This window comes from Embiotoca jacksoni, unplaced genomic scaffold, assembly GCF_022577435.1.
Source record: "Embiotoca jacksoni isolate LCO1_2020_lvr unplaced genomic scaffold, fEmbJac1.0.p SCAF_9, whole genome shotgun sequence".
In the NCBI taxonomy this organism is placed as follows: domain Eukaryota; kingdom Metazoa; phylum Chordata; class Actinopteri; family Embiotocidae; genus Embiotoca; species Embiotoca jacksoni.
This window is the reverse complement of record NW_027185447.1, coordinates 11,099,845-11,123,165: the sequence shown is the minus strand read 5'-3', so window position 1 is coordinate 11,123,165 and position 23,321 is coordinate 11,099,845. Positions and strand designations below refer to the sequence as shown.

The 23,321-nt window shown below is 39.6% G+C and overlaps 2 protein-coding genes across 4 annotated transcripts in view; one reads left to right on the top strand and one right to left on the bottom strand.

The window, feature by feature from the left end:
* The window catches only part of senp1 (SUMO specific peptidase 1), a 9,553-nt gene extending 4,864 nt beyond the window's left edge, over positions 1 to 4,689 (top strand). Inside the window, exons 14-18 of the mRNA XM_069140548.1 lie at positions 1,518 to 1,721; positions 1,819 to 1,898; positions 2,024 to 2,108; positions 3,060 to 3,155; positions 3,236 to 4,689. Of these exons, the coding sequence (XP_068996649.1) occupies positions 1,518 to 1,721; positions 1,819 to 1,898; positions 2,024 to 2,108; positions 3,060 to 3,155; positions 3,236 to 3,298 (528 nt within the window). The 3' untranslated portion in view covers positions 3,299 to 4,689. The remainder of the gene's footprint in view (positions 1 to 1,517; positions 1,722 to 1,818; positions 1,899 to 2,023; positions 2,109 to 3,059; positions 3,156 to 3,235) is intronic.
* LOC138192864 (RNA-binding motif, single-stranded-interacting protein 2-like) lies at positions 4,685 to 23,321 on the bottom strand. 3 transcript variants are annotated; one of them, XM_069140549.1, is made up of 14 exons: positions 23,193 to 23,321; positions 16,296 to 16,498; positions 13,009 to 13,067; positions 11,924 to 12,015; positions 9,828 to 9,985; positions 9,465 to 9,544; positions 9,185 to 9,294; positions 9,042 to 9,088; positions 8,856 to 8,949; positions 8,698 to 8,748; positions 8,408 to 8,518; positions 7,967 to 8,047; positions 7,787 to 7,868; positions 4,685 to 7,620 (listed from the first exon to the last, which is right to left on the bottom strand). In XM_069140549.1, exons 1-13 carry the CDS (start codon positions 23,262 to 23,264, stop codon positions 7,791 to 7,793), a joined length of 1,236 nt encoding a protein of 411 aa, XP_068996650.1. In that variant the 5' UTR covers positions 23,265 to 23,321; the 3' UTR covers positions 4,685 to 7,620; positions 7,787 to 7,790. The 3 variants fall into 3 exon arrangements, with proteins under 3 accessions (XP_068996650.1, XP_068996651.1, XP_068996652.1); XM_069140550.1 differs by having other exon boundaries at positions 16,296 to 16,495; XM_069140551.1 differs by lacking the exon at positions 7,967 to 8,047.

Here is a 23,321-nt window from a genome sequence, read left to right as displayed (position 1 = left end):
CAGATGAAGTCAGAATGACAGGGTTACAGTTTACAGGCTGAAACACTCTGAATGCCCTATATAGTTTTGGGCTTTTGAATTCAGCCACAAGTAATGTCAATTAAGTCCAAACTGAATATAGTCAGACAACCAAGACATTCAAGTGAACTGATCCCTCAGATGCCAATAGTAGTCGGCTGATAAAGACTTTTAATTTCAAGCACATAATAAATGGGAGCCGTGTTTGTACTTTTGTCGATTTGCATGTGCGAGTGGGAGCATCGTTTTCTAATTTTAAGTAAGAGGAAATCCTCGTAATATTTATTGTGGTTTAAGATTTTAATCTGTCAAAATGAATGGGATTTTATTGTTCGTCTGCATCTCTGTGGTGAACTTGTAGGTTTGTGTGATGTTGCTGCAGTTATTCTCGACAGTTAAGAGAAACAACAATGACAATACTGAGCGACAGATTATCCATTTACAGATAAATGTAGTGCTGATGTGAAGATATCCCAGTTGCAGACTCAACCCTGTTTAAAACCCACTTTCTGCTTTGAGACAATATGACTTCGTTAATTTATTCATGAAAACACAAAAAAAAAAAAAATCCCTCCGGACGACGACAACAACAACAACAACAGACCAGATCAAAAACCTGGCAATAAAGTCAAAAGTTTCACAAATCTGAGGATTCTGTTTAAAGTCTTTAAACTCTCCGTTCATCAAGTCCAGAATTAACTAGTCTACGTACTGTATAGTGGTTGTTTTTAATTAGAGCTGGCCTGATGCGGCCTAGATAGGAAAACAGACAGTGAAGTGGCCAATCTGGGACCAAGAGTTCACAAATCTGAAACTGACTGTTTTAAACATGTAGGTCAAAAACAGCTGTAGTTGTTATATTGTATTAAGACTGTCATTTCACTGTCTGCTAGATTTGCATTTTAGCGATGGGGCTACTCATAGTTGTTGTAAACAAATGTTCAATGTGATTGAACAGAAAAAAGGGGATTTCGGTGAGCCCGACAGTCATCAGTTGTTGTCCACTTCTAACTGTAAAGCTAATAAAGACTTGCACAGTGCTGTGCAAATGTTTGAGGCACTAAAAGTAAAGTGTGAATGCTTTCAAATAACATCATGAATGTTTTTTTTTTTTTTAATTTATCCACAAACTTCATATGAAGGCTGTCTCATTGTGTTCCATCTCTTCATGTCATCCCAGACTTTAGTTTGGAGCCGATCAGATGCCTAAACAGTCGTGACTCACATCTACCAGCCTTACGTCAGAAAACGTCCTGGAAAATTCTTTCTCGGAAAGAGTGGGAACCCTCTGAGAACATATTGTACTCGTGTTAAGATCTAAAAATAGCCAGCGATCTTGTGTGTGTGTGTGTGAGAATTATCCGCCGGCGTTATTGAAACAGATGGACATTCTTTTGTTTATGTTTACATCATTATATTTAAAAACCACAGTACACACAACTGAGCTGCACAATAGTGCATGTCCAGTTCATTCAAACTGTCCCTTCTTAAATTTTCAGGTGATCAACTTTTACATGAACCTGTTGGTCGAGCGCAGCAAGGACTCCAGCCTGCCATCAGCCAACACGTTCAACACGTTTTTCTTTCCCAAGCTGCGCAGCAGCGGCTACTCTGCTGTCCGCCGCTGGACCAAAAAGATGGACATCTTTTCTAAAGACATCCTGTTGGTTCCTGTCCACTTGGGGGTGCACTGGTGCCTCTCTGTAAGTCTTAATTGCCATGACTTTGAACCTGGAGGTAACGGTCTCGGGGTTTACGCTGCAGTTTTTATTTATTTTGCAACTTTTTTTTTTTTCTCAGGTGGTGGATTTCCGCAAAAAGGCCATCATGTACTTTGATTCGATGGGAGGACACAATGATGAGGCATGCAGAACATTGTTGTAAGTTTCTGTTTCAGATATTTTGGTTCATGGAATGGGGGTATAGAGCTAACCGTAACTCCTGCAGGTTGATCTTTATGAATCATTATGAAGTGTATAGAAAGAAACTCATTTTGTTTCCCCAGTGAATACCTGCAGCACGAGAGTAAAGACAAGAAGAGCAAAGAATTGGATACCTCAGGCTGGACTCTGCACAGCAAAAAGTCCAGTGTAAGTCCTACACACACGAGGACTAAAAGCAACATGTTGTCTGTTTTTTTTTGTTTTTGTTTTTTGTGTCATGCTGAGTCATCAAACTACATCTGTTTACTTCTGTTTTTTCTGAATGGGTTTCTATTATCAGCTGAAGTTCCAGGTTAAATCTCTTGGAGCTGGTAGTGTCTCCATCCTTGGCCAGGCCTTCCACATTGTGACATGTTGTAGTGCAGCATAGTTACCAGTGGACTAATATTAGTATTCATGAGATAGTTTTCTTTATCTGAAATTTATTTGATCAGCTTTTTTTTTTTTTTTTAAGCTGTACAGTATGTGAAATTCTGCATTCAGCTGCACCAAGTAGTTGTTAAAACATAAAAAGGTTTCGTGCAAAGTGTCAATAAGTTCCTGGTAACTTATAGTTTCAAAGTAGTGATTGCGTTAAAATATCAGTGGATACTTCTAGAGTAATTTAGAGTTTGGGAAGCAATGTGTCTTTTTCAAAACATGTGGAACTGTAAAATAACTATTTGCTGCTCAGTCAGCTCAGCTAGTAGTATTCATGGAGCAGACACATCATTAAGGCCACTAGTAGGACTTTTAAAATCTTGGTATAGTAGTATTAGAGTAGTGAGATTTGCAGTGCTTTCTGCTACTGTGACACTTTTTTTTTACACTTTAACAGGAGACAAGAAAATTAGGTCATTGGATCTGAAATATCAAAGATGCAACAGACTGCTGTGAAGACTATTAATAACGCTAACGCAATGCCTAGAAAAAAATGTCTCATGATCCTGCATGCCTGTCCTTAAGAAAAATTGGTTACTAAATTCAGATAGAAAGCGAAAGTTATGAAGAGTAGTATCTTGGCATAGTAATTGATAAATCATTGTTCGTGATCAAATGTCCTATCAAACTGTCACGGACTATAACTTCAGTTGACGTCGGCATCTCCTTTTCTCTCAGGAAATCCCACAACAGATGAATGGTAGCGACTGTGGAATGTTCACGTGCAAATATGCAGATTACATTACCAAAGACAAGCCAATCACGTTCACACAGGTAATCACAAGCAGCATCAGCGGAGTAAATCGTCGTGGCAGTGAGCTGACAGGGGCTAACCTCTCTTCTCCTCTTGACAGAAACACATGCCCTACTTCAGAAGAAGGATGGTTTGGGAGATTGTGCACCATAAGCTGTTGTGATGTCAGGATGCCGATTGTGAACTTGTACAGTCGCGACGATGGTTGAGCTACGTTCACCAGGAGGATCTATAGACACGAGAACTCATTCTGGGAAAGACTTGCACACCAGCTCCTCAGATCAGGAACCAGCTCTGCCAACTTCCAGCCTGTAAGGTCAACTAAGGCCTCAGCCAATATCTGATGGGATGTTGCTGGAGAACCAAACACTGCCTCCCTGTCCTCTTCTCCAGTCCTTTGTTTTTAGGTACACCCGCGGTGTATCACTATAGCAGCTGAATAACGGCCTATTTTGTATTGCCCAACTGTTTTTGAAATGAGACTTGTACGGACTTACAAATCATACTCTGAGGTGAAATTAATTGCTCTTCTAAACAACAGAAATGGCACATTTTGGCATCACCGTGAGTGTTTGATACTCTTGGTATGTGCAAAAGAAATTTGACTTTACCGTGAACTTTTGAGTTCCTTCAAAACCGCAAATTGACGAGATGTCAAAGACAAAAATCTGTCTTTGAATTTGTGGATGAGACTTATGATTTGTTTTTACTGCAAAAGAAAAAGTGATTTGTCACTATCTCAGAAAATTGTGAAAAGTCCAGCCTAATTTCCCAAAGGCCAAGGGGACATCTTCGCGTCTTATATCCGACAAACGTATGGAGTTTACTTTCATAGTCTGCTTCAGCAACCAGGACATATTTGCAAATCATAGAATTTTGAAATTTTTCGTAAAAAAAAAAGATTAAAATGATTGTCGAAGTAGTTGCTGGCTTTTTTTTTTTTTCTGTTGGAATGCCAAATAAATAAATGTACTTATTGTTGCAGCTCTATTGCATAATATGAACATTCCATTCAAAACTGGATTATTTTTGATATTTGTTGATTAAAATGCACAAAAGTCTTTGAACATGAAAGCGCCTCAGAGTATGATTTATACTGAAAATAGAAATGTCTTACTTTGCCACTGACTTGCAAGTGTAACAAAACAGTTGCACCCTAAAAGAGCAGGGTTATAAAGTTCTACCATTTCCTTCTTATCCATTAGTATTGATTAGATTTTAAATTAAGGTTCAAAGTCTATTTTATGTATTTCAGAGTCTCTTTTTGTTCAACAGCAACTTTTGGGCATATTCAGTATATTTTGAACTTTGTACATACTTAAAACTTATACAACCTACAATGTAATATACTTTTTTATGTATTTCTTACCTATTTTATCTAGAAGCTTCTTTTAGAAAAAAAAAAAGTCATGTATTGTGACAGTTGGTAGTGTGCGAAATATAAAACTGCCACATTTGATAATTTGTTAACATGAGAGAACCTGTCCAATGTCTTGGCTTATTTCAGGTGCAGCATCTCAGTTTGTTTCGTCATAAAAAACACAAAACACAGTGGAAAAAAAAAATTTATTTAAAAAATGACAAGTTCAAAATCAAACCAAGTTTAAAGTTTAACACCTGTAGGGATTTTCTTTTCTATGAAGGAAACAAAAGCCCTGCCTCGTGGCACACATTTACTGAGGAAAATATTGTTTCAAGACGACTTCATGGACATCGCTGAATTTTAGTTACAAACTGACCTCATATGGGACTTGATAGATTGAAAGGTCTTCAGCTGAAAGGTTTCCCGATACTTAGCAATCCAAAAAATTAGCAGCAATAGTCGTTTAGACTCAATAAGCCACCACTTAGTTTTTCTTAAATGTTTTAGATTAAAATAATGGAATGACAATGGAGCACAACAGTGATTAAAAGTTAAAACATTTCTTTGCTTCATAGATCTATTTTCAGAGTAGTTTAATTATACAACTTCAACATTTGCAATGCATGAAAACAATTCCAGTCAGAGGTCAAGCCCAACAAAACTGAGCAGCACTTCACAATCCCTTCCAGTGAAATCTAAGGCATTTCTGTGAAGTTTAATTTTCTCCTAGAAATCAAAGGTTCATGGTTTCAGAGAAGAAAACAGCTGCAATTACTCAGCAAGAAAGCAAGTCTACAAACAGGACTAGATAGGACAGAAAATATAACTATAACATTAAGACTGAAACTGGATGGAATAGTAATTAACTTCTAACTGTATGGAGTTCATGTAAAATATAAGTTGAGTAGACAAATGGACAACACCTGCCTTTATAATAAAAATCAGACCTGCCATCATTTTTTTTTTTTTTTTTTAAAGACTTTGTTCATTTCCTACAATAATATTAACACAAATATTTTGGTATGAAATAGTTCCCTTTTAATGAAGCAATTTTACCAACAATCAATGAACCAAAGATGCATGTCAGAAAAAAAACCTACTGAAAGATAAAAGCCATGTCAACTAGAATGTAAAACCATATTGTGAGGTGATCCATTGTCAAAATATGAGGTCTATCTCGGATATTTGTAGTATTGCATTTATAAAGGATAATAAATTAATTGCATAGATCGTCAGACCTTGGGCATGTTTTCTGAAAACTGGACGGAAGAGTTAAAGGATGTGGACACAGTACCAGCTGTGAACAGCCATGAGACCCGCTGGAGTTGGTTATTGCCTACGAACCTTGTACACAAACTGAATCTACATCGCTCTGGCAGGATGAGGTAAGTCAAGGTTTTGAAGAACGTAAGTTTCTCTTTCATTGATCCCAACTGCATGGGATACAACTCTGTAACAATGCATCTGAACCTAGCATACATATTCTATCTACGATCAGGAGTCACGTTTATAAAGTGCCAACATTTGTGACACAGATAGAACTGAAATGTCTTTTAAAAAATATTAAAGCCTCTTAAACATCAACACTGAAACCAGAACAGGAAAAGAACGCAAACATACAAATATTCACTAAAAGTTGGAAACCTCCATTTCTTACTATTTGAAGCACACAACACTCTATCAAAAATAAAAATCAAAGCTTCTTTGAAAAATAGGATCAATCTTAAAAGTATTAAAACAGAATTAAAAAAAAAAAAAAGGAAACCTTTAAATAACAAACATAAAAATAAAAACATGAAGGTGAAAACCAGAAATGCAGAAGTAGATGCAAACACACAGCAATGACCAGAATCAAAGCATCTTTATACTGGCCATAATAATCCATGATTTCTGAAGATGTAACAGGACAGAGCTGTGCTTTCCCAGTAGATCTCCATGTCTATGTGATAAGACCTTCATACTTTAATAACAACATCTAATTCTTGCTTCAGAAAATAATATTTTTGGGATTCAGTGGAGATTCAGCCTCCCCTTTTATAAAAGGGATGAAACAAAAAAAATACATAAGACAGCAACGCATAAATTGCCATGTCCAGATCATTTGGTATAATGTTGTTATTAAAATAACTGAAGCATAAAATAGGAAATCAAAAGAAAGCCTGAATAAATTTAAATCTCGTATTTACAGGCAGCTCTGTGTGAGATGTGATCCCTGTTACGCAACTTTGGATTTCAATTTGTGGAGCAGCTCAAAGTGAACCAAGAATTAGAACCTTCTGATAATAATATCTGGAATGCTTTTTAATCTATTGATGTCTTTTAAAGAAGTCTTCTCTGTGAAATCTGTCACTAATAACCATCATCTTCTAAATGTTCTTTCTAATCTTCTGATTGTCCGAAGCTTTGTCGAGATTGTTGGAACTATAAATTATTTGAGAGTCAAGTGCCGAAAAGAAGTGAGACCACTTCAGGTAAGGTTTCATACCTGATTAACTTGCTGCCACTTCAAGAGAAGTTAATCCAAGTCACTCAGCACCATATCGGTCTTCAATATGAGTCATCAGCTTTTTGAAGAACGTTTCTGTATTCAAACATTTGCACCAATCAATCAAGACTAGAACACGTGAAGCTTGAAACACACCAAAACAAAGACTTATGTACAAACAAAGGCAAGTTCAAAGCCTAAAAGTATCAGACCAAAAAAAGGAGAAGTATAATCAGCATATCTTACAAAAGGTCAAAATAAAACATGGTGTTGAAATGTCCTTTTCCAGGTTTCATTGGAGCTCCCTGGAGAATTATTAAGAAAAAAAAAAAACTTTTATATGTGTAGTGTGTGTAACTTTTTTTTTCTTGACCGTTATCAAAATAGATGCTCCTTGTTCTGCTCTTCCACTTCCCACTGCCTACTGTCCTCCAGCGTTGCTTGCTTGGAGTAAAAAGAGTTTGTTTTAAAATATGAGTTTATAGAAAATATCTCGGTTTTTTTAGTGTATGTATGTGTGTGTGCGTGTTTCTTTTCTGTGGAACAGTCCATGTTCTGGTGCTTTACGTGCAGAGTCACTGTGCTGAGTTTCAGCACTTTGGGCCCCTTGAGAGTCACTCCGGCTCCAGAGAAAGATCTGACACATGGCGATAAGACGAGCCAATTACAAACAAGAGATGCAACTTCACTACGGTTTCTTTTTACGGTCACATCATAGCAAGAGAAAAAACATTTTAAGATTAAGATGCACGTGGAGAGGTACAAAAAGGCACACATAAATACACGCAACGGTTAAAACCCACCTCTTCACTTGTTATGCTGGTAGGAGTAGGTTGTGTGTTCTGTGGGTGTCTCCATGGCAACAGGTTGTTGGACGGCACTTTCCTGAGAGAGAGGCGGCAAAGATTAAAGTCCATGAGTGACTGTTTGACGCAACCTTTTAGTGTTAAACTGTTTGTGTGGGAGAAAAACGAGGTGAGTACCTCGACTGAGATGTTGGTGGCAGGCACTTGGGTGTACTGGGGTATGTAGGTCCCCTGCATAGATGTGTTTGCAGGCATATACTGGAGAACAATGGGAATGACAGGTTCAATGGACATGTTGGCAAAAACTAAAATAAAGCTGCACGAGAGAGGATTTATGAGTAAGAGTACACCTGTCTTTATTAACTTAAATTACAATAGAGAGTGGAGACTCATATACCCCAGTTGCACAAATAAAATTCTATTTATTGTCTCTACGAGCAGGAAAAGTTGAGATAGTTTCTTCTCTCATCCTTTCGATATCATCTTGTATAAAACAATCACTGGCCAGTTTAGTAGACACGACAGTGCTTTGTGCAGTTTACTCGTATCAGCTACTATTTGAAGCGGCCAGGTTGCCTAGTACAGCGTCAGCAGTTCAATAATCTGCAATCTACATACTGTGCCACTGCTGCCCATGGAGAGGTGGCTGAGCTGCTGTGTCAGGGGCCCCATCATCGAGTTCGGCTGGATGGACATGGTGTGGTCCATTCCTGGCGTCAGGACTGTTCCCTACAGAAAAAAAAAAACATATTAAGTGTTACCATTAGGGACAAAGACACTGTTGTAGGACAGAGAGCCAAACGGAGCAGAGATTGCCGTGTGACAGAAGGTGAAGGCAGGAGAATATTATAAAAGGTTTGGACAGCATTAAAAACAGGAAGAAAGGCCTGAAGCTTTAAGACACTCACTGTGGGCGGCATTATGTATGACTGGTGATGTATCCACGACGGGTTGTGTACCTGCAGGAACGAGAAAGACATGCCGGATATTGTAAACATGCTCAAATCAATAGTGTTTTTTCCGAATCAAAATTTCACAATTTTAGAGCCTGAAACTACCCCTGTACCTGATAGGTGGACACAGGTGAATGCATATATGGTGAGAGGGATGTTGGCCCAATCATCCGATTGGGGGCAATGCTATAAGGGGAGGAGTAGAACCTACAGGAAGAGACACAAGGTTATTAGTAACCCCAACGTAATCCCACTCCCTTTTGCTATGCAAGAGACTGGTTAGAGTTAGTGGAACTGACCCGTTCTGTAATGCTGTGGTGGGGTCATAAGTGAGGGTCATTCCTCCCTGGAGGAAAAAGACAAAGGAGCATGTCATTATGAGGAGGAAAATAGTCTAAACAGAGCCATCAGTCATGGAACACAAATTCATAAATAAACTCACAGTCTCCCCATCTCTCGTCCAGGGTCGACCGTTCTGCAGATATTTTCCTTGGCTCTGACGCTTCTTCTGGCCTCCATCAGCAAATTTACACAGCAAGGGCTCAGACGGCACTGGACCAGGGATTTTCAAAATAAGAAAATACCGTGAAAGAATGTTATGAATGTCAAAATCTTTGGATTATATTATTTCTTCGACAATTTATTTGTATAATAGATACTGTATCCCAAAACAATGTTAAGTTAATAAAAAAAATTATAATTAAAAAAAAAAAAAAAGTTACCTGGAACTCCAGGTGGAGTCTTGATATATTTTCCATTGAAATGTTGGATTATGGCCTCACATTTTTCTGTTGACTCCATCCTGTAGTAAAAAGTAGTATTAAAAACAATCACTGTGTTTAACAGTTGCAGGTGACAAGCTATCACTGCTTTTGAGTTCATGTTTGGAGATTTTCTACCGAGACATTATGGCCACCAGAGGGCTCAATCACCATGAATAATACTGAAAACATAACGTAAAGTTGATTTGAAACTTGATTCCTGAAATCTGAGGTGGAATTTTAATCTTTCACTATTAAAAAAAGGTTTTCTATCAACTTAACCAGCTATTGTAATACATGCGACTAAATATTCAAAGCTCATACCTGGCAAAGCCCACTCCTCGGCTGGTTCCGTTGGCGTCACGGAGGACACGTGTGGAAATGGCCTGACTGAAGGGCTTAAGCATGTTTTCCAGCTCCTGCTCGTCCATGGACATTGGCAGGTTGGAGATGTATAAGTTGGTGGGGTCTTGCTCCTGTTGCTGACCGGAAAGAAGCCAGGGGAGGATTCGTGAATGAGAACATGGAGCACACAGAGCTCTTCGTTTCCCCGTGACATAGTGACAGCTGTGGCACGGACACATAAGGCCTCCAAAAATCAACAGCCATAAAAACGTTCCGGCAATAGTATAAGGGAATTTACATAACCTTTAAACAGGAAGCATGTGACTTGACGAATCTGGACCGGTGGCAGGTGGAGGACATTAAACAGTAAAGTGCACTGTTCAGGTAATGTGATATCAAAGCATAATTACATTTCATATGGCTCTCCATCCATGGATGATCTAAAAGGGCTATGTGCTCTCTCAAAGCAGAGCGGTGACATTTTGGACAAAGACCTTTGGAAACGATCTGGAGAACATCTGAAAGCATTGTGCTATCACAAGGCAAACATTATCATCCTGCTTCCTAGATCATGGTAATAATACGCCGCTTGCATTCAAGCAGTTATCTCCAAGTGGTAATCCTGACCTTGAATGCAGGCACAGAGACGGCCTCTGTGGGCTTTTATAAATTAGATAAATGTATGCAGCTCTTCAAAATGTCAATTTGAAATGATTAGAAAACAAACTGAAAGAAACTCAAACTGTCATGGCTTTGTTTTATGCGTCATTAACTATTTTGTCAGCCTTTCCTTTATCCCTTTGTACCCTACTCAACCAAATGTAATTTCACCAACAGTATCTTGTAAGATAGACCATTCTGCATCACCCTCTAACCAGTGCGCATATTCATTATCTCAGAGTGCAGATGTGATTAAAAACCTGTAAATGCAGTGTGAGTTCATTTCCATCCTATGAATAATGCATGCATAATTGCTGCGACATATGATGAAGGTGATTTCTCCTTCACCTTCCTCCTTCTCGTCCTCCTTCGCAGCAGAGCAAACTAGTGATGAAACTTGAACCCATGAGAGTGAGCAGAAGAAGACCTGCTGTGGATTTCAACTGTGAATGAGTCAGAATGAGTCAGAGAGAAATCTGACGCAAACACAAGCCTTGTTGTAAACCCAGATTGAAGGGGTGAGTAAAATCAAGTTATTTTGCGAGCAAGGAGCCGTATGAATGTCAGTGATCCAGCTTAACGAGAGATCAGCTTTCCCAGGGTGTTGGTGGTGCGCGCATCCGCGAGTGTGTGTGTGTTTCATAATCCATTCGAGGCCAGGCTGGTGAAGTACGTGTGTGATTGTCAAGTGTGCTCTGTGTGTGTGTGTGTGTGTGTGTGTGTGTGTGTGTGTGTGTGTGTGTGTGTGTGTGTGTGTGTGTGTGTGAGTGTGTGCTGGTGCGCGTCGACAGGGCGGGTGGCTGGGCACTGTGCCCTGCTGTTTGGGGAGCTGCTCAGACACTGAGTCAGATGCCACTAGGGAGAACAGACAGCTCCTTTGTACAGGGAGCTTAGAGAGGAGGCCCTGGGACATGCTCCCCAAACACCGTCACCACTATGAACACACATGTACCTGTGTGCATCTGTGGACTCTTGTTTGTGCACAGACATATTCTACAGTGTATTAACGTCCATTAAGACACCGATTTAAGCATAAACCCATACAGTGCACGGCGCAGCAAACACACACGCATGCATCACACCAACCAGCTGAGGTGCTTAATTGGCTTAAACCATGGTTCATATAACTACAGATATGGAGAGAAGGTGAGATAGAAAAAGAGCTGGAGACAGCTAGTGAGAGAAATTTGTAAGAAGCAGATAAAGCCAAGGAACAACCGGTCTACTGCAAGCTTAATGACTCACCATTTATTTAAAAATTAATTCAATTAAATTATCATTGATCTTTTTTGCTGAGTCACTGTCAAAATGTCTAACATTTCTTCATGCGCTGTGGATTTAACCAACAATCTGAATTAGGCTCACACCCATTTGTTAGAAATAAACCCACCAAATTTCTCAAGTAGGGTTCTTACCTTGGCCATCTGAGCCTGCACTCCACCAGCCTTCAGTGCTGTCACTGCCTTCTGAGCTGAGGCTGGACTGTCAAAGTCAACAAAGCCATAGCCTGCAGGGACCAAAACATACAGTGAGACGTACCAGTTATGACAATGAGATATGCATACTGCAGGATGGGCGCATAACAGTAGTAGTGTTTGAATCAGAAGAGACAGCCAGCTAGGTTTGGACTGTGCTTCCCCATAGAGGACAGATTAAGACTTAGTTTAACACACAGTCCATACTGTATAGTATTACAGAATACACACCTGCTGAGGTACAGTGTGAAGCTTTCACACAATACACACTTGGTAACCGAAAGCAAACAGCTTTACTAAGAAGAATTCATCAGCAATGTGCCGTAACCTTACAACTGTTGTCTTCCCACACATTTAATCTACAGCAGAGATGAGAAACCAGTGTCCTCCTTGTGATGTTATGTCTTCTTTGTTTCTGTCATGCAGTGAAAATATCTACTGGCAAGATAAGCAGCCAGTTAATAGATTATCTCCCGAGGACATGAAGTTACTGAGCAATAGGTTTTTGAGCTGAATAGGCACAGTATGTATGAGTATGAAGTACAACTCAAGCCACTGTAAATGAATTGTTTTTTCCTGTTTATTACAATCTGTCATTCATATAGTAATTTTTTTTTAAACGTTTTTAGTTCCTTTAACAATTCCACAATTTCAGTTTCAGATTTATTGACTCAGCAATATGGCTGCATGGTTTGGAGTACAAACAGAATATACAATGCAGTCATAAAAGAACCATGACACCTGATAGGAATAACGTTGGCTACATCTATAACTTAAATAAAAAAAAACATTAAAAAAATAAAAGGTAGAACATTCTTAAAAAAAAACACATGATTTAGAAATAAATTGGTTTTTTTGACAGTCAAACTAAAATGTATTTAAACAGAGGGACAGTTTAAAGAATATGAGGGTGATTATATTCCCTGTCACTCATTATGCACATTGACATATTTCTGTATAAACTGATCTTTCAACCTCAACCGGCTCAACAGTGACTTTTAACCAACTTCTGCTTTAAACCTCACCTTTGCATTTGTTGGTTGTCTTGTCCAAGATGGCCTTAGTGGATACGATTTTCCCATACCTGAAAAACAGTGAGGTTTACACTCAACAATCATCCTCACACTGTCTTCTGAAAATAATAACATAATCATATACCATATTAGCAATGCAACATTGCTGAGGCAATGCGGTTTCTCTCTAAATGGAATACACATGTGGCTCATGATGACTGAATTATAATTCACCCGACATATTTGGTACAGTGACACTGAATACAATTCGAAGATCTGATAAAAAAAAAAAAAAAAAAGTGTGCACAGGGAAATCTTTAAGGGGGAATGAATTCAATGAAATATGTGTAATATCCTGTGGGTTTATGAATGTTTCTATAGATTTCCCATATCTTATTCATTCCAGCTCAAACACAAATGTCAAAATAGATCATACCTCAAGGGGAATCCTACGTGATGTGACAATTTGGTAAAAATGTATGTTGCTGCTGCATTTTCAGATTGCATCACAATGCACTATCAATATGAAAATTCTGCATTATCTACCCAGCTCGCTGGCTATAGAGGGTGCAGATGCATAGGATAGTGCCTGACTTGGGCCTCTGTGCAGCAGTGTCTATCGGTTTCCATCTCTGCAGGCATGTGCATGCAGTGTAATCTGATATGCCTCTCCTTGGTTGTCCTGTCCAATGCTGGCTCCAAGCCACACTCCCATTCTACTAACCAGCTTCTCTCTTGGCCGCGCTTCTACCCTCCACTGGGTCTTAGTGCCCGCTCACAACGCAATCCTGTTTTCATCCAGTAACACTGCACCACTGCCTCTCTTTATCTGGGCTACAAAATACACTTTCACAATACATTTTGTCAAAGAGGGTTTAGTGATAACCTGCAAAAATTGTAATCTGACAGTCTCTATGTTGGATTACTTCAAAGTGGAATAGAAATGGTTTCTTTTGAAAAGCGTTACTTTTACTTTACAAGAAGAAGTCTGCAAAAAGTCTGTTTTCTATTCCTTGAACAAAGTGCCAAAGGTTGCCTGTGAAGATAATATATTCCCTGTGTACACTACATACAAGGATTATACATGTAAACACTGAACTATTGACTACACATTGTATCTTATCTCAATACAGAGTAATGCAAGACGACCAAAAAAAATCCTTGGTTCAAACATAAAATACTACTATTATCCATTAAAGTTCCCTTTTATGGCACATGCGCTATCTTGCTGATCAATTATGCCAATCCACTAAGGGCTTTAAGAAACAATTTAACACTTATTGTTTTCTAAATGGCTGTTTACAGTCTCTGATATCTTGTTCCGTGTCATTCTTAGGTATTGATACCCCACTTAAAAGCATGTTGGGTTGTGTTAACAATTCTATATATTTGAGGGTTTTTTTTCAAACATGTTTAAATGAAATATGAGTAAAATTTATACTCATTTATTATATCCAAATTTTCTTTAAACCCCCCCCCCCCCCCCCCCCCCAAGTACTGGTTAACTGGAGGTCTGTTGTATTATGCATTTGACCTCCTATATAACATTACTATTGCATGGTGCATCTCTGACTCTAAACCATAAAATGCCACCAACATTTTCTTTCTACATTTGCATATGCACTGTCACTGTGGACAGACAGCAATCCAACCAGTCTACTACTTCTCATTATAAGTGGTATTTAAGCCGCTTGCTGTACGCTCGCTGCTTACGCAGTGGAGTTACTGAATTGTGCTCAGAGGTCTTCATGATACAGAGTGAAAAGAGGGGCTGGAGACTCAGCCATGTGTGAGAGAGCACCGCATACAGAGTCCAGCCCGATGTCCGTCCATGGTCAACCGCCAGAGACGGACCAGGGCAAGAACCAGAGCGGCAACAAGGCACCCACAGAGACAACTGCAGGGGCCAGAGATGGAGAACCAACCCCCATCCCCTCCTCTCATCTCTCACTCCGTACACAGTACATCTCGGGGCTTGCATACAGCAACTCTCTGGGTGGGGGAGGGGAGCTTCGGGAGTGCTGCATCCTGGTAGTTTGCACACTTTCACTTTTCAAACTTGAGTAAAGAAAGTCAGATTCCCTCCATGTGTCGTCTTCCTGTTGCTTTACATCCTAATCTACATGCTTGCTCCCTGTGAACTATCACCGGATACGATGTCCGCTTTCAGTTTCGTTTAACGGAAAATTACAATGGCCTTAATGTGCTCTGTTGAAAGGCAAATTTCATGCAGTGATTTTATCTGCTCTGTAAAAGCAGAAATATGAGAACTACCCCCACAGAACACCACCTGACACACAAACCCTGAACTCCATTCACTCCTCCCCCTCTGATTCTCTCCATCCTACTAACCCCCTCCCTCCCCATGCCGTTGCCCTTGTTTGTCTTTCCCTTTCCCCTGGGCTCGCCGTTTCCTGTAGGGTTGGGCAGCCTCATGTGAGCCATATCTTCCAGACAGCTGTAAAATAGCAGGCCTCACCCTCACTCTCTCTCCCTTATTCAATCTCTGTAGCTCCCTTTCCCTCCTTTTCTCTCGGTCCTCTGCTCTTCTGGTTCTCATCACCACGCTCCACAATTCAATTAAGTAAAAGCAAATCATTCATCTGAGCCCTACGTGTTTTGATGTCCTCCACTGAGGGCCCAACAAACATATCAGATGGATTGGATGATGCTGTTGTTTGATGTCTGACTATATGCTGCCCACAACAAGACTTTTAAATTATCACACGCACACTGATGAGCAACATAGTGTCCTATTAATAATGCAGAGTGTGACTTTGAATTTGTCTCATTGTCATGATACAGTATTATGAAAAAAGACCCGGGCAAAGAGGGAACAAAAACTCACAAAGGTTAAAAGTTTAAGAAGGAGCAAGAAGAGACACAGAGAAGGGATTAGAGTGTCAGAGAAGGAGACTAAACATTCTGTAGCGAGTTGTTGGAAAGTCTGTGCTTCGCTGTGCCAAACTGAAAAGGTCTTAGTTTACAGCTCCAGCGATTGTTGGTTTTTCCATAAAGGTGCTACATAATGTGCCCAAAAATGCATGAATGAAAATGTGGCCCTCTTCTACGTGACAGAAATACCTAATAAGGTGTGCTTTAGTAAAGTAGTGTGGTGTAACAAAAACATCTATCTACTGTATTTGCGGCGTTTCAGCCAGCCAACCATCACCCATCACTCTGTTCTATCGTAATCTACTCTGCTCCTCTAACTGGGTCCATGCTGGTAGGGGATGGCCAGAGAGATTTATTGAGTGTGCGAGTTGACATTTGAAGCAATTGTTTTTTGGGTGACTTACGGCTGACAGAGTTTGACCAGATCATGGTCTGTGGTTCCTGGGTGGAGGCCACGGATGTAAAGGTTGGTTTTGCTCAGTTGCTCTCCCCCGCTGCTGCTGCTGCTGCTGCTGCTGCCATTGCTGATTGTGGTCGTGTTGTTGCTGTTGTTGCTGCTGGGACTTGGGGGAGCCATCTGATGATTGGAGGGGGACACATATGTCTGCTGCAGAACAAATAGAGAGCATAGCCAGATTTGAAATGGTTCCATCATACACAAATCAAATACTCTTTTAGGTACGTGAAATTGGATGTATACCCTGATGTTGTAGCATCAATTGCAACCCAACCAGATGGGGCCACTGAGTTGGAGCCAGGATATTGATAGCAGTTTACAGCTTAAACTGACTTGATAGGTCAGATGAGATGAGATGGACAATATAAAAGATGGACATGAGGAATAATGTTTAATGTGTAAAAGACAAAGAAGTGAAATAATACAAACCTTAATAAGTTTAAATTTGTACTTTAGATACAAAGAGAAAGATAACAACACAAAATGTGAGATTGTAGCATGTACAGTGAGCAGAATGTGAAAGAAAATGCATACATTCATTAAATAAGTCAAACATATAGAAAGTATCGATGCATGTAATTGTGACATGTAAACACTGACCTACGGGCTCTGAGTGTTCCCTTTAGAAGAGGTGGGAAACATACAATATATCAACCACGAGGTCACACAGATACTTCAAGCTTTAATTGTTAAATTAATCAAACTGCAGTGATCTCTACAAGCAGCCAGAAGCCCTTTAATTGTTCCTGTATAAACTGCTCCAGCAGGAGATAAATGAAGAGTGCCCCCACCAGGAAATGTTCATTATCAGTCCGTACAAAAAAAGGAGGTTTGGTAATATTTGGAATGACATATGACATGAAATATCTCTATAACAGAAAATCATATAATGAGGATAAAGATCTTGATAGCTGTTATTGACTCATTCATCAGGACAATAATACAACATGTTACCCAGTAAAATATACATATTTCAGACTATATCTTTTGTTTGAAAGATATCTTAATTATTTTTGTGGCAATTCTGAACTTAACCTGCCCAATGAAATTGTCTGTTAACCTATTCTGCATCTGTTTAGAAGAGCTGATACTCATCATTGCTCGACTGCTCTGTCTGCATGTGCACAGACACTGATTATCATGGAGATCTCTTACAGGTTGCCTATATGAAACACAGTATACGTGTTGCCTTGATTGTAAATTTGTAAAACTGTACTTTTATTATTATCAGGTTGAGTATGGCATTCAAACTGAATTACTTTTGAATAGTATATAGAGTATAGTATATCACTTCAGAGAAATGCTGCTTTTAAGAGACAGAAACTAAACTAAAAATGTATAGGATAGAAGCAAACTTTGCCTGTTGAGTGGTAGCAAGTGAGCCAATAACAATGTGTGTATATTGAACCTGGCTGGAATTAATGTGGCTGAGGTCTGCACTGCTGCAAGAAAGGCTTTTTTGTTGTGGATTGAAGATGGAGGTGTTTCACTGGGAGTATTTTAACTTCCAATAAAAACTGCTCACAGTGAGATCTGTGGTTTATCCACAGTTACCAGAACATTATTCCTGGAAAGAAACATTCGGATTGGCCTTTTTCAAAATACATTTCTCTGGCTTGAGCAGCAATAACAAAATTCCATTCAACACTATTAAATTAGGAGAAATCTCAAAATCTAAACTAGATGCATGACTAGATACAGTATTCAATTTAAGAAGTAATGTCACATCTTTGCCAGTTAGTCTAATTTGACTTTATATATTACATTTTTGACATTGCGGATGTACAAGTGCTGAACTCATTTCAAGATCAGTCTCTTCAGCATGCCATTGTACACTGCGTCTGTATGCACACATATGGAATTAACAGTATGCAGACAATAAACTCACAGCCTGCAATCTGAGCATGCTATTGATTTCGATAGGCTCGTCCACATGAAATGTATCTGCATATAAGGCAATGATAATAAATCATAAGTGTACCTTCAGATTTCAAGTACTGTATGTTTTCAACATTTGCATTTCTGAAAAATATTTTAATATTACGGACCAAGTCAAATGGTACCGAAGTAAAATAGTCAGTTTATGTTTGGTCCTGGTGTTGCCTCCCTCTGACTGCTGGAGGTGGAGGAACTGTTTGATTAGTTGGGGTCAGCATGTCAGGCCAGAGGGAACAATGGGATGGCCTGTAGTATTGGGTATTACCAGGGCAGCTAATGTAGAATAATGTAAGTCATGATTTAAAAATAGACTCGGGTACAATCTTTGCATTATCGACCCGCATTTGCACTACATTGTACATATTGCAGTCAACCGTTACTGTGGTTGTTGTCTGTTTTTATTCTTACAAATTTATAGTTTTCTTGTTTTATCTTTTCATGTTTGCACACCGTGGGACTGTGAGAAACAATATTTTGATCTCTCTATATGTCTTGTACATATGGTGAATTGAAAATAAAGTTGACTTTGAATTTTGATTTATGAGGTGAATGCATTATTAATTATCTACTTTTAAATAATTATCACCAAATAATTTGTCAAAAATGAGGCATTTGCATTTACTGCTCAACCACCACATGCACGTTTAAACACGAGACAGTTTATAATGCTAAAAAATAACATTAGCCTACATGATCTGAACTGAAGGAGTGATATCTGAACTAAAGGAGTGATATCTGTGCACATTCATGAAACAGCAGCAGAGATGAAAATTCTGCAGTAGCTACTAAGAAGAGTCTTCATTTGTCCAGGTTGTGAAATCAAAATCAATTTTCTCAGTAGGATCCCATTGTATCAACACTTACAACATGACTTCTTTCGGCTGTATAATTACTCCCGGGATCGATCAGCCCACCCCTGATGGTTTGTTCCACACCACAAGGTCGCCACTGGGCCATCAGCTCGTTAACAAAAAGGGAGAAAGGCAGCCGGAATCCAGCTAATTATGACCTATTTCTGTTTGCTGTGGGCCAACTGGTATTTTACCAAAGACAGCCTAACTAACAAACCAAGATTACAAAGTGGAAGAGTAAGCTTCAAACTGTGGTTAGAAAAGTGATAACACGAGAGAACTATAGGCTGCTATTTGAATATATGATTGATACTCACTATGTTTGCAGCGGAATAAAATTCCAAACCACCTGGACTTCATTTATGTATGAGTGGGAAGAAGGAACAAAATCAACCAATCACGTGTGCGCTAACAAATCCCAACCAATCGACTAATAGTAGTCCAACTACACGCGATTTCATTGGTCACATATCACGTCAGTCAAGTCAGAAGCTTAGCGCTTGCTTCCCTCGGCTGCTCCAATCCAGCACCAGCCTGCAAAAATAGGTAGCAAACGAAGTAGCTACGTAATATATAATTTAATTGAATTTACAAATATGAATGTAGAAGGGATTTTCCAAACCGACGTAGAATCAGCCTTCAGGACTTAGTGCCTGTCTTTTTAGTCAAGCTGACAAAATCAGAGTGACTCACAGGGCCTATTCATCTTAGTCTGCTTCTCTAATCTCCGTGTCTTCTTTAGCATCAATAGTACACACTGTTTGTTTTTCCACAATCACAGCCTCTTTCTGTGCTTTCCCTTGCTTTTACTGTTGGCCGTCTGCACAGACTATCAGGAGGGATGCACCTGCAGAGGCTCAGCGAGATAGGATCTGACGGGAGACCAAGTCCGGGCCCGAGCCTGGCTAGTGAGGCCTGTCTAATTGGGATCTGGGCTTGTTAGCGGAAAGTGCTAATCCCTGTCATGTGCTCTCTAGTCAGAAGGTAGTATCTCATTAAGACTGCTCTGCCAAGCTCCCTCTGAGAAAAGGATGGTAGGGAGTCAGCCCCACACCTACTCCCCATCTTCCCCAGCGGCATCTCCAGGTGTTTTACCACCCATGTAAGGTGATGTCCAATGTAAGGATGCAAATACAAGCAAATATGCATTCAGAAGAACTCAAATGCAGTTAGGTCAGAAAGTATGACAGTAGTGTTAAAATGTATATAATTGTGAATTAAAAATATCATTTTACAGCCGACAAGACAGCAAGTCCTCCCAGTTACCAATACCCAAAACCTGACCTCCTGGCAAGCCACTGATTTCCTTCCTACTTCTGCTCACATATCTGTTTACACAGCTCCCAACATGCATAACAGTGTCATCTCTGAGCATTCTTCACATTCCTTTGACAAACACAAACGTTTGTAGTTTTTTCCTTGAAGGGGTCGGGAGGGAAAAGTACTGGGTTTAAGATTAGGCTTCATTCAATTCCTGGAGGCATCACAGTTCTTTAGGAATCAACTCCATGAAATACAGGAAATGTATATCATACACAAATTTACCGCTGACACACAAACAGTGGATTAAAACAACGATACAAAGTAACTAATTAATCCTATAAATAAGTAATGCCTATGTGCTTCCAGCCACTCTGCACAGAAAAGATGTAATTATACAGTCATCACATCCCCGTTACTATTCGATGATGCAGTTTTAGCTGCAGAAATCAGCTCTTTGTTTCATTACTATAGTTGTGTAAAAAAAAAAAACATAACAGTGAGTGGCCTGCAGCTTGGTGCAGAGAGCGGGAGTGTGCTCCGGGTAGCAGCTGAAGACAGATGAGGTGATTACAGTTGGAGGGAGCAGAGGTGATGCCTCTAGGGAGTGCAGGTGACTCAAGGACTTTTTTCCTCCACATAAGAGCAATTAAGGATAAGTGCGGCAGGATGTATGCCTTTAGCTCTGTATTGATAGCAGAGATATGACCCTAACTGTCTGATGCCTGAATGCTACATTTATCTGGCAACACAAACCTTTTGTGCAGCTGATCCTGACTATGCAAGAGAAATATTACAAATCTCATATCATCAGGTCACCTCGTTTAGTTTTTTTTCATTTGCTTTAAAAATGTAATCTTTATCCCAAGGTAAGCATATAGTTGTCACCAAAATCCCAGGAAAAACTGTATTCATTTTGAAAAGTATAATACATATTTTAATGATTTGAATTTGTTTCAACATAAATGTTTTCTGCTTATCATTTAAAACATATTCCTTAACTCTATAGTATAAGCTTAATGATGCAAGTAAACGTAGAAGTAAATCATAAATAAAACAATGCATTTTTATGCTATGCAACGTGTGTATGTTTTACGAATACAGTATGCTGCATTATAGAGAGAAATATCTCAAATGTGGAGTCCTACCTGCTTGGTAAAAAAAAACACAACTTAAAAGGCACTGCAGAAAAGATCATAGATGCAATCTCTTCATATTGAATTTCTGCAGCTGCAGGCAAAAAAAAAGAAGGAGAAAAATCCCTGTGAGGTGGGAAGAACCAAATAAGAACAGTGATGAAAACCCTTGATGTGCTGTGGATCAAAGGTGAAACCGCCTTGCTCTTCTTCTGACTCAATCGAAAGTCGCTTTTCAACAGAAATCAAGGTATGTGAATCACTCACAGGAGAGAAAGGGGGGGGGGACAACCTGGAAGTTAATCAAAAGCAGAGGAAAGGGGGGTGTCTCTTAATCCTTTTCTACACTCTGCCCTTTTTCTCGTAGTAAATGACACAGACCAGGGGTTACCACTTGACCCTGGATTTACAAGTCTCCCCTCTGTGGTAGTTTGGCGCTCTAACAATGTGAAATGTGTAAAAAAAAAAAAAAAAGAAAAAAAGAAAGAAGGTGTGTGCATGTCCTCTTTCAAGAAAAAAAAAGAGTTTGAGTTTGTAGATCCCCTCTTGAAGTGAGCACATTGTCTGAATCCAGAATTCCAGGAATTCCAGGTCATTAATCTGAGCAATCTGAATTCCTTCCAGCAGTGAGGCAGGGAGGGAAAGGACACAGGCAAGGAGGGATGTGCTTGATTTCATCTGTTTCAGACCTTATTCAAGAAATTCTAAGAGTCATGAATGCCATTCAAGACACGTTTTGGAATTAAATCTTAACAGTCAAACAAACTCTTGCCCTCAATTCAGACCTCAAAATGCTCAAAATCGTTGGCATGAGAAACAGGTTCTGCTGTTGTTGCAAAAGAACTTGTATAATCTTGTGATTTCTGTGTCCAAGAATTTAAAAGGAGGAAAGTCTAGATAGTCTGCACAGATATAAGTAGTTGAAAATGGATAACATGTCACCCCATGAATTATTCACTTCAGGAAGCAAGCTAATCAATATTAGAACTTCTATATCACTCCAGCTTGCACATCCCATATAGTCACATAATTCATCTACATAAGACTCATTACATGTGCTCTGTAACTTTCCTCCTTCTTTATAGAGCCATGCAAACCCACTCTGTAATCATTTGTAGGACTGAAGGGGTGGGGCATACTCGTACGCGTAAAAGAAGAAGAAAAACTTCGCGAACTTGTAGTTAATTCAATGAAAAGATCGCTGAAGCAAAGATATGGTTAATTCAACCCCCAATAATTCATATAAAAGTCGAATATAATTAGTCTTTATCAGCTTGTTCGGTGTCTTGCGCGCTTTCCACAGCACATTTGTAAGCTGTACTCTGTGCAGGCTCGGTGCAGGAAGAGAGCAGCGACCGTGTCGGAACAAACGAAAGCAAACAGTAATCCACTGGCAACAATGTAACGGACCCCGTTTCGGTCCGTAACAGTGTAACAACAGCACACACAAACAAACAAAAAAAAAAGCCGACAACAAATGTTGCAACAGCAACTAAGAGAGTTTAAACGTAGCCCGAGATCCCACTTTCAAGGACACTGCAGCTTAAACAGCGGAGCAGCTTTTAACTGGAGAGCCAGAGCTCGAACAATACGGTTATCGAGAAATTACCTACTTGGAGATAGACAGGACAGAAGTAGGCTGAGGGTGTCGTTATTTACCTTCCTGTTGTTTTTGCCGGTGTAGCCGTTGTAAGGGTTGATTCCTGTCCTTGGCGGCACAGAGAGCAGCATTTTTCCGCGGCGCTGTGTCCGGAGGAGAGCGCAGAGCAGCCGAGGCAGTCAGCTGAC

What these genes read in the sequence shown, in the direction of transcription:
- LOC138192864 (XM_069140549.1), bottom strand. Translation starts at nt 23,264, where the DNA reads ATGCTGCTCTCTGTGCCGCCAAGGACAGGAATCAACCCTTACAACGGC. An exon ending in CCATGGGCAGCAGTGGCACA is followed by an intron (nt 8,048 to 8,407) that starts GTATGTAGATTG and finishes ATTGTTCTCCAG; the next exon opens with TATATGCCTGCAAACACATC. An exon ending in CCACCAACATCTCAGTCGAG is followed by an intron (nt 7,869 to 7,966) that starts GTACTCACCTCG and finishes CCTCTCTCTCAG; the next exon opens with GAAAGTGCCGTCCAACAACC.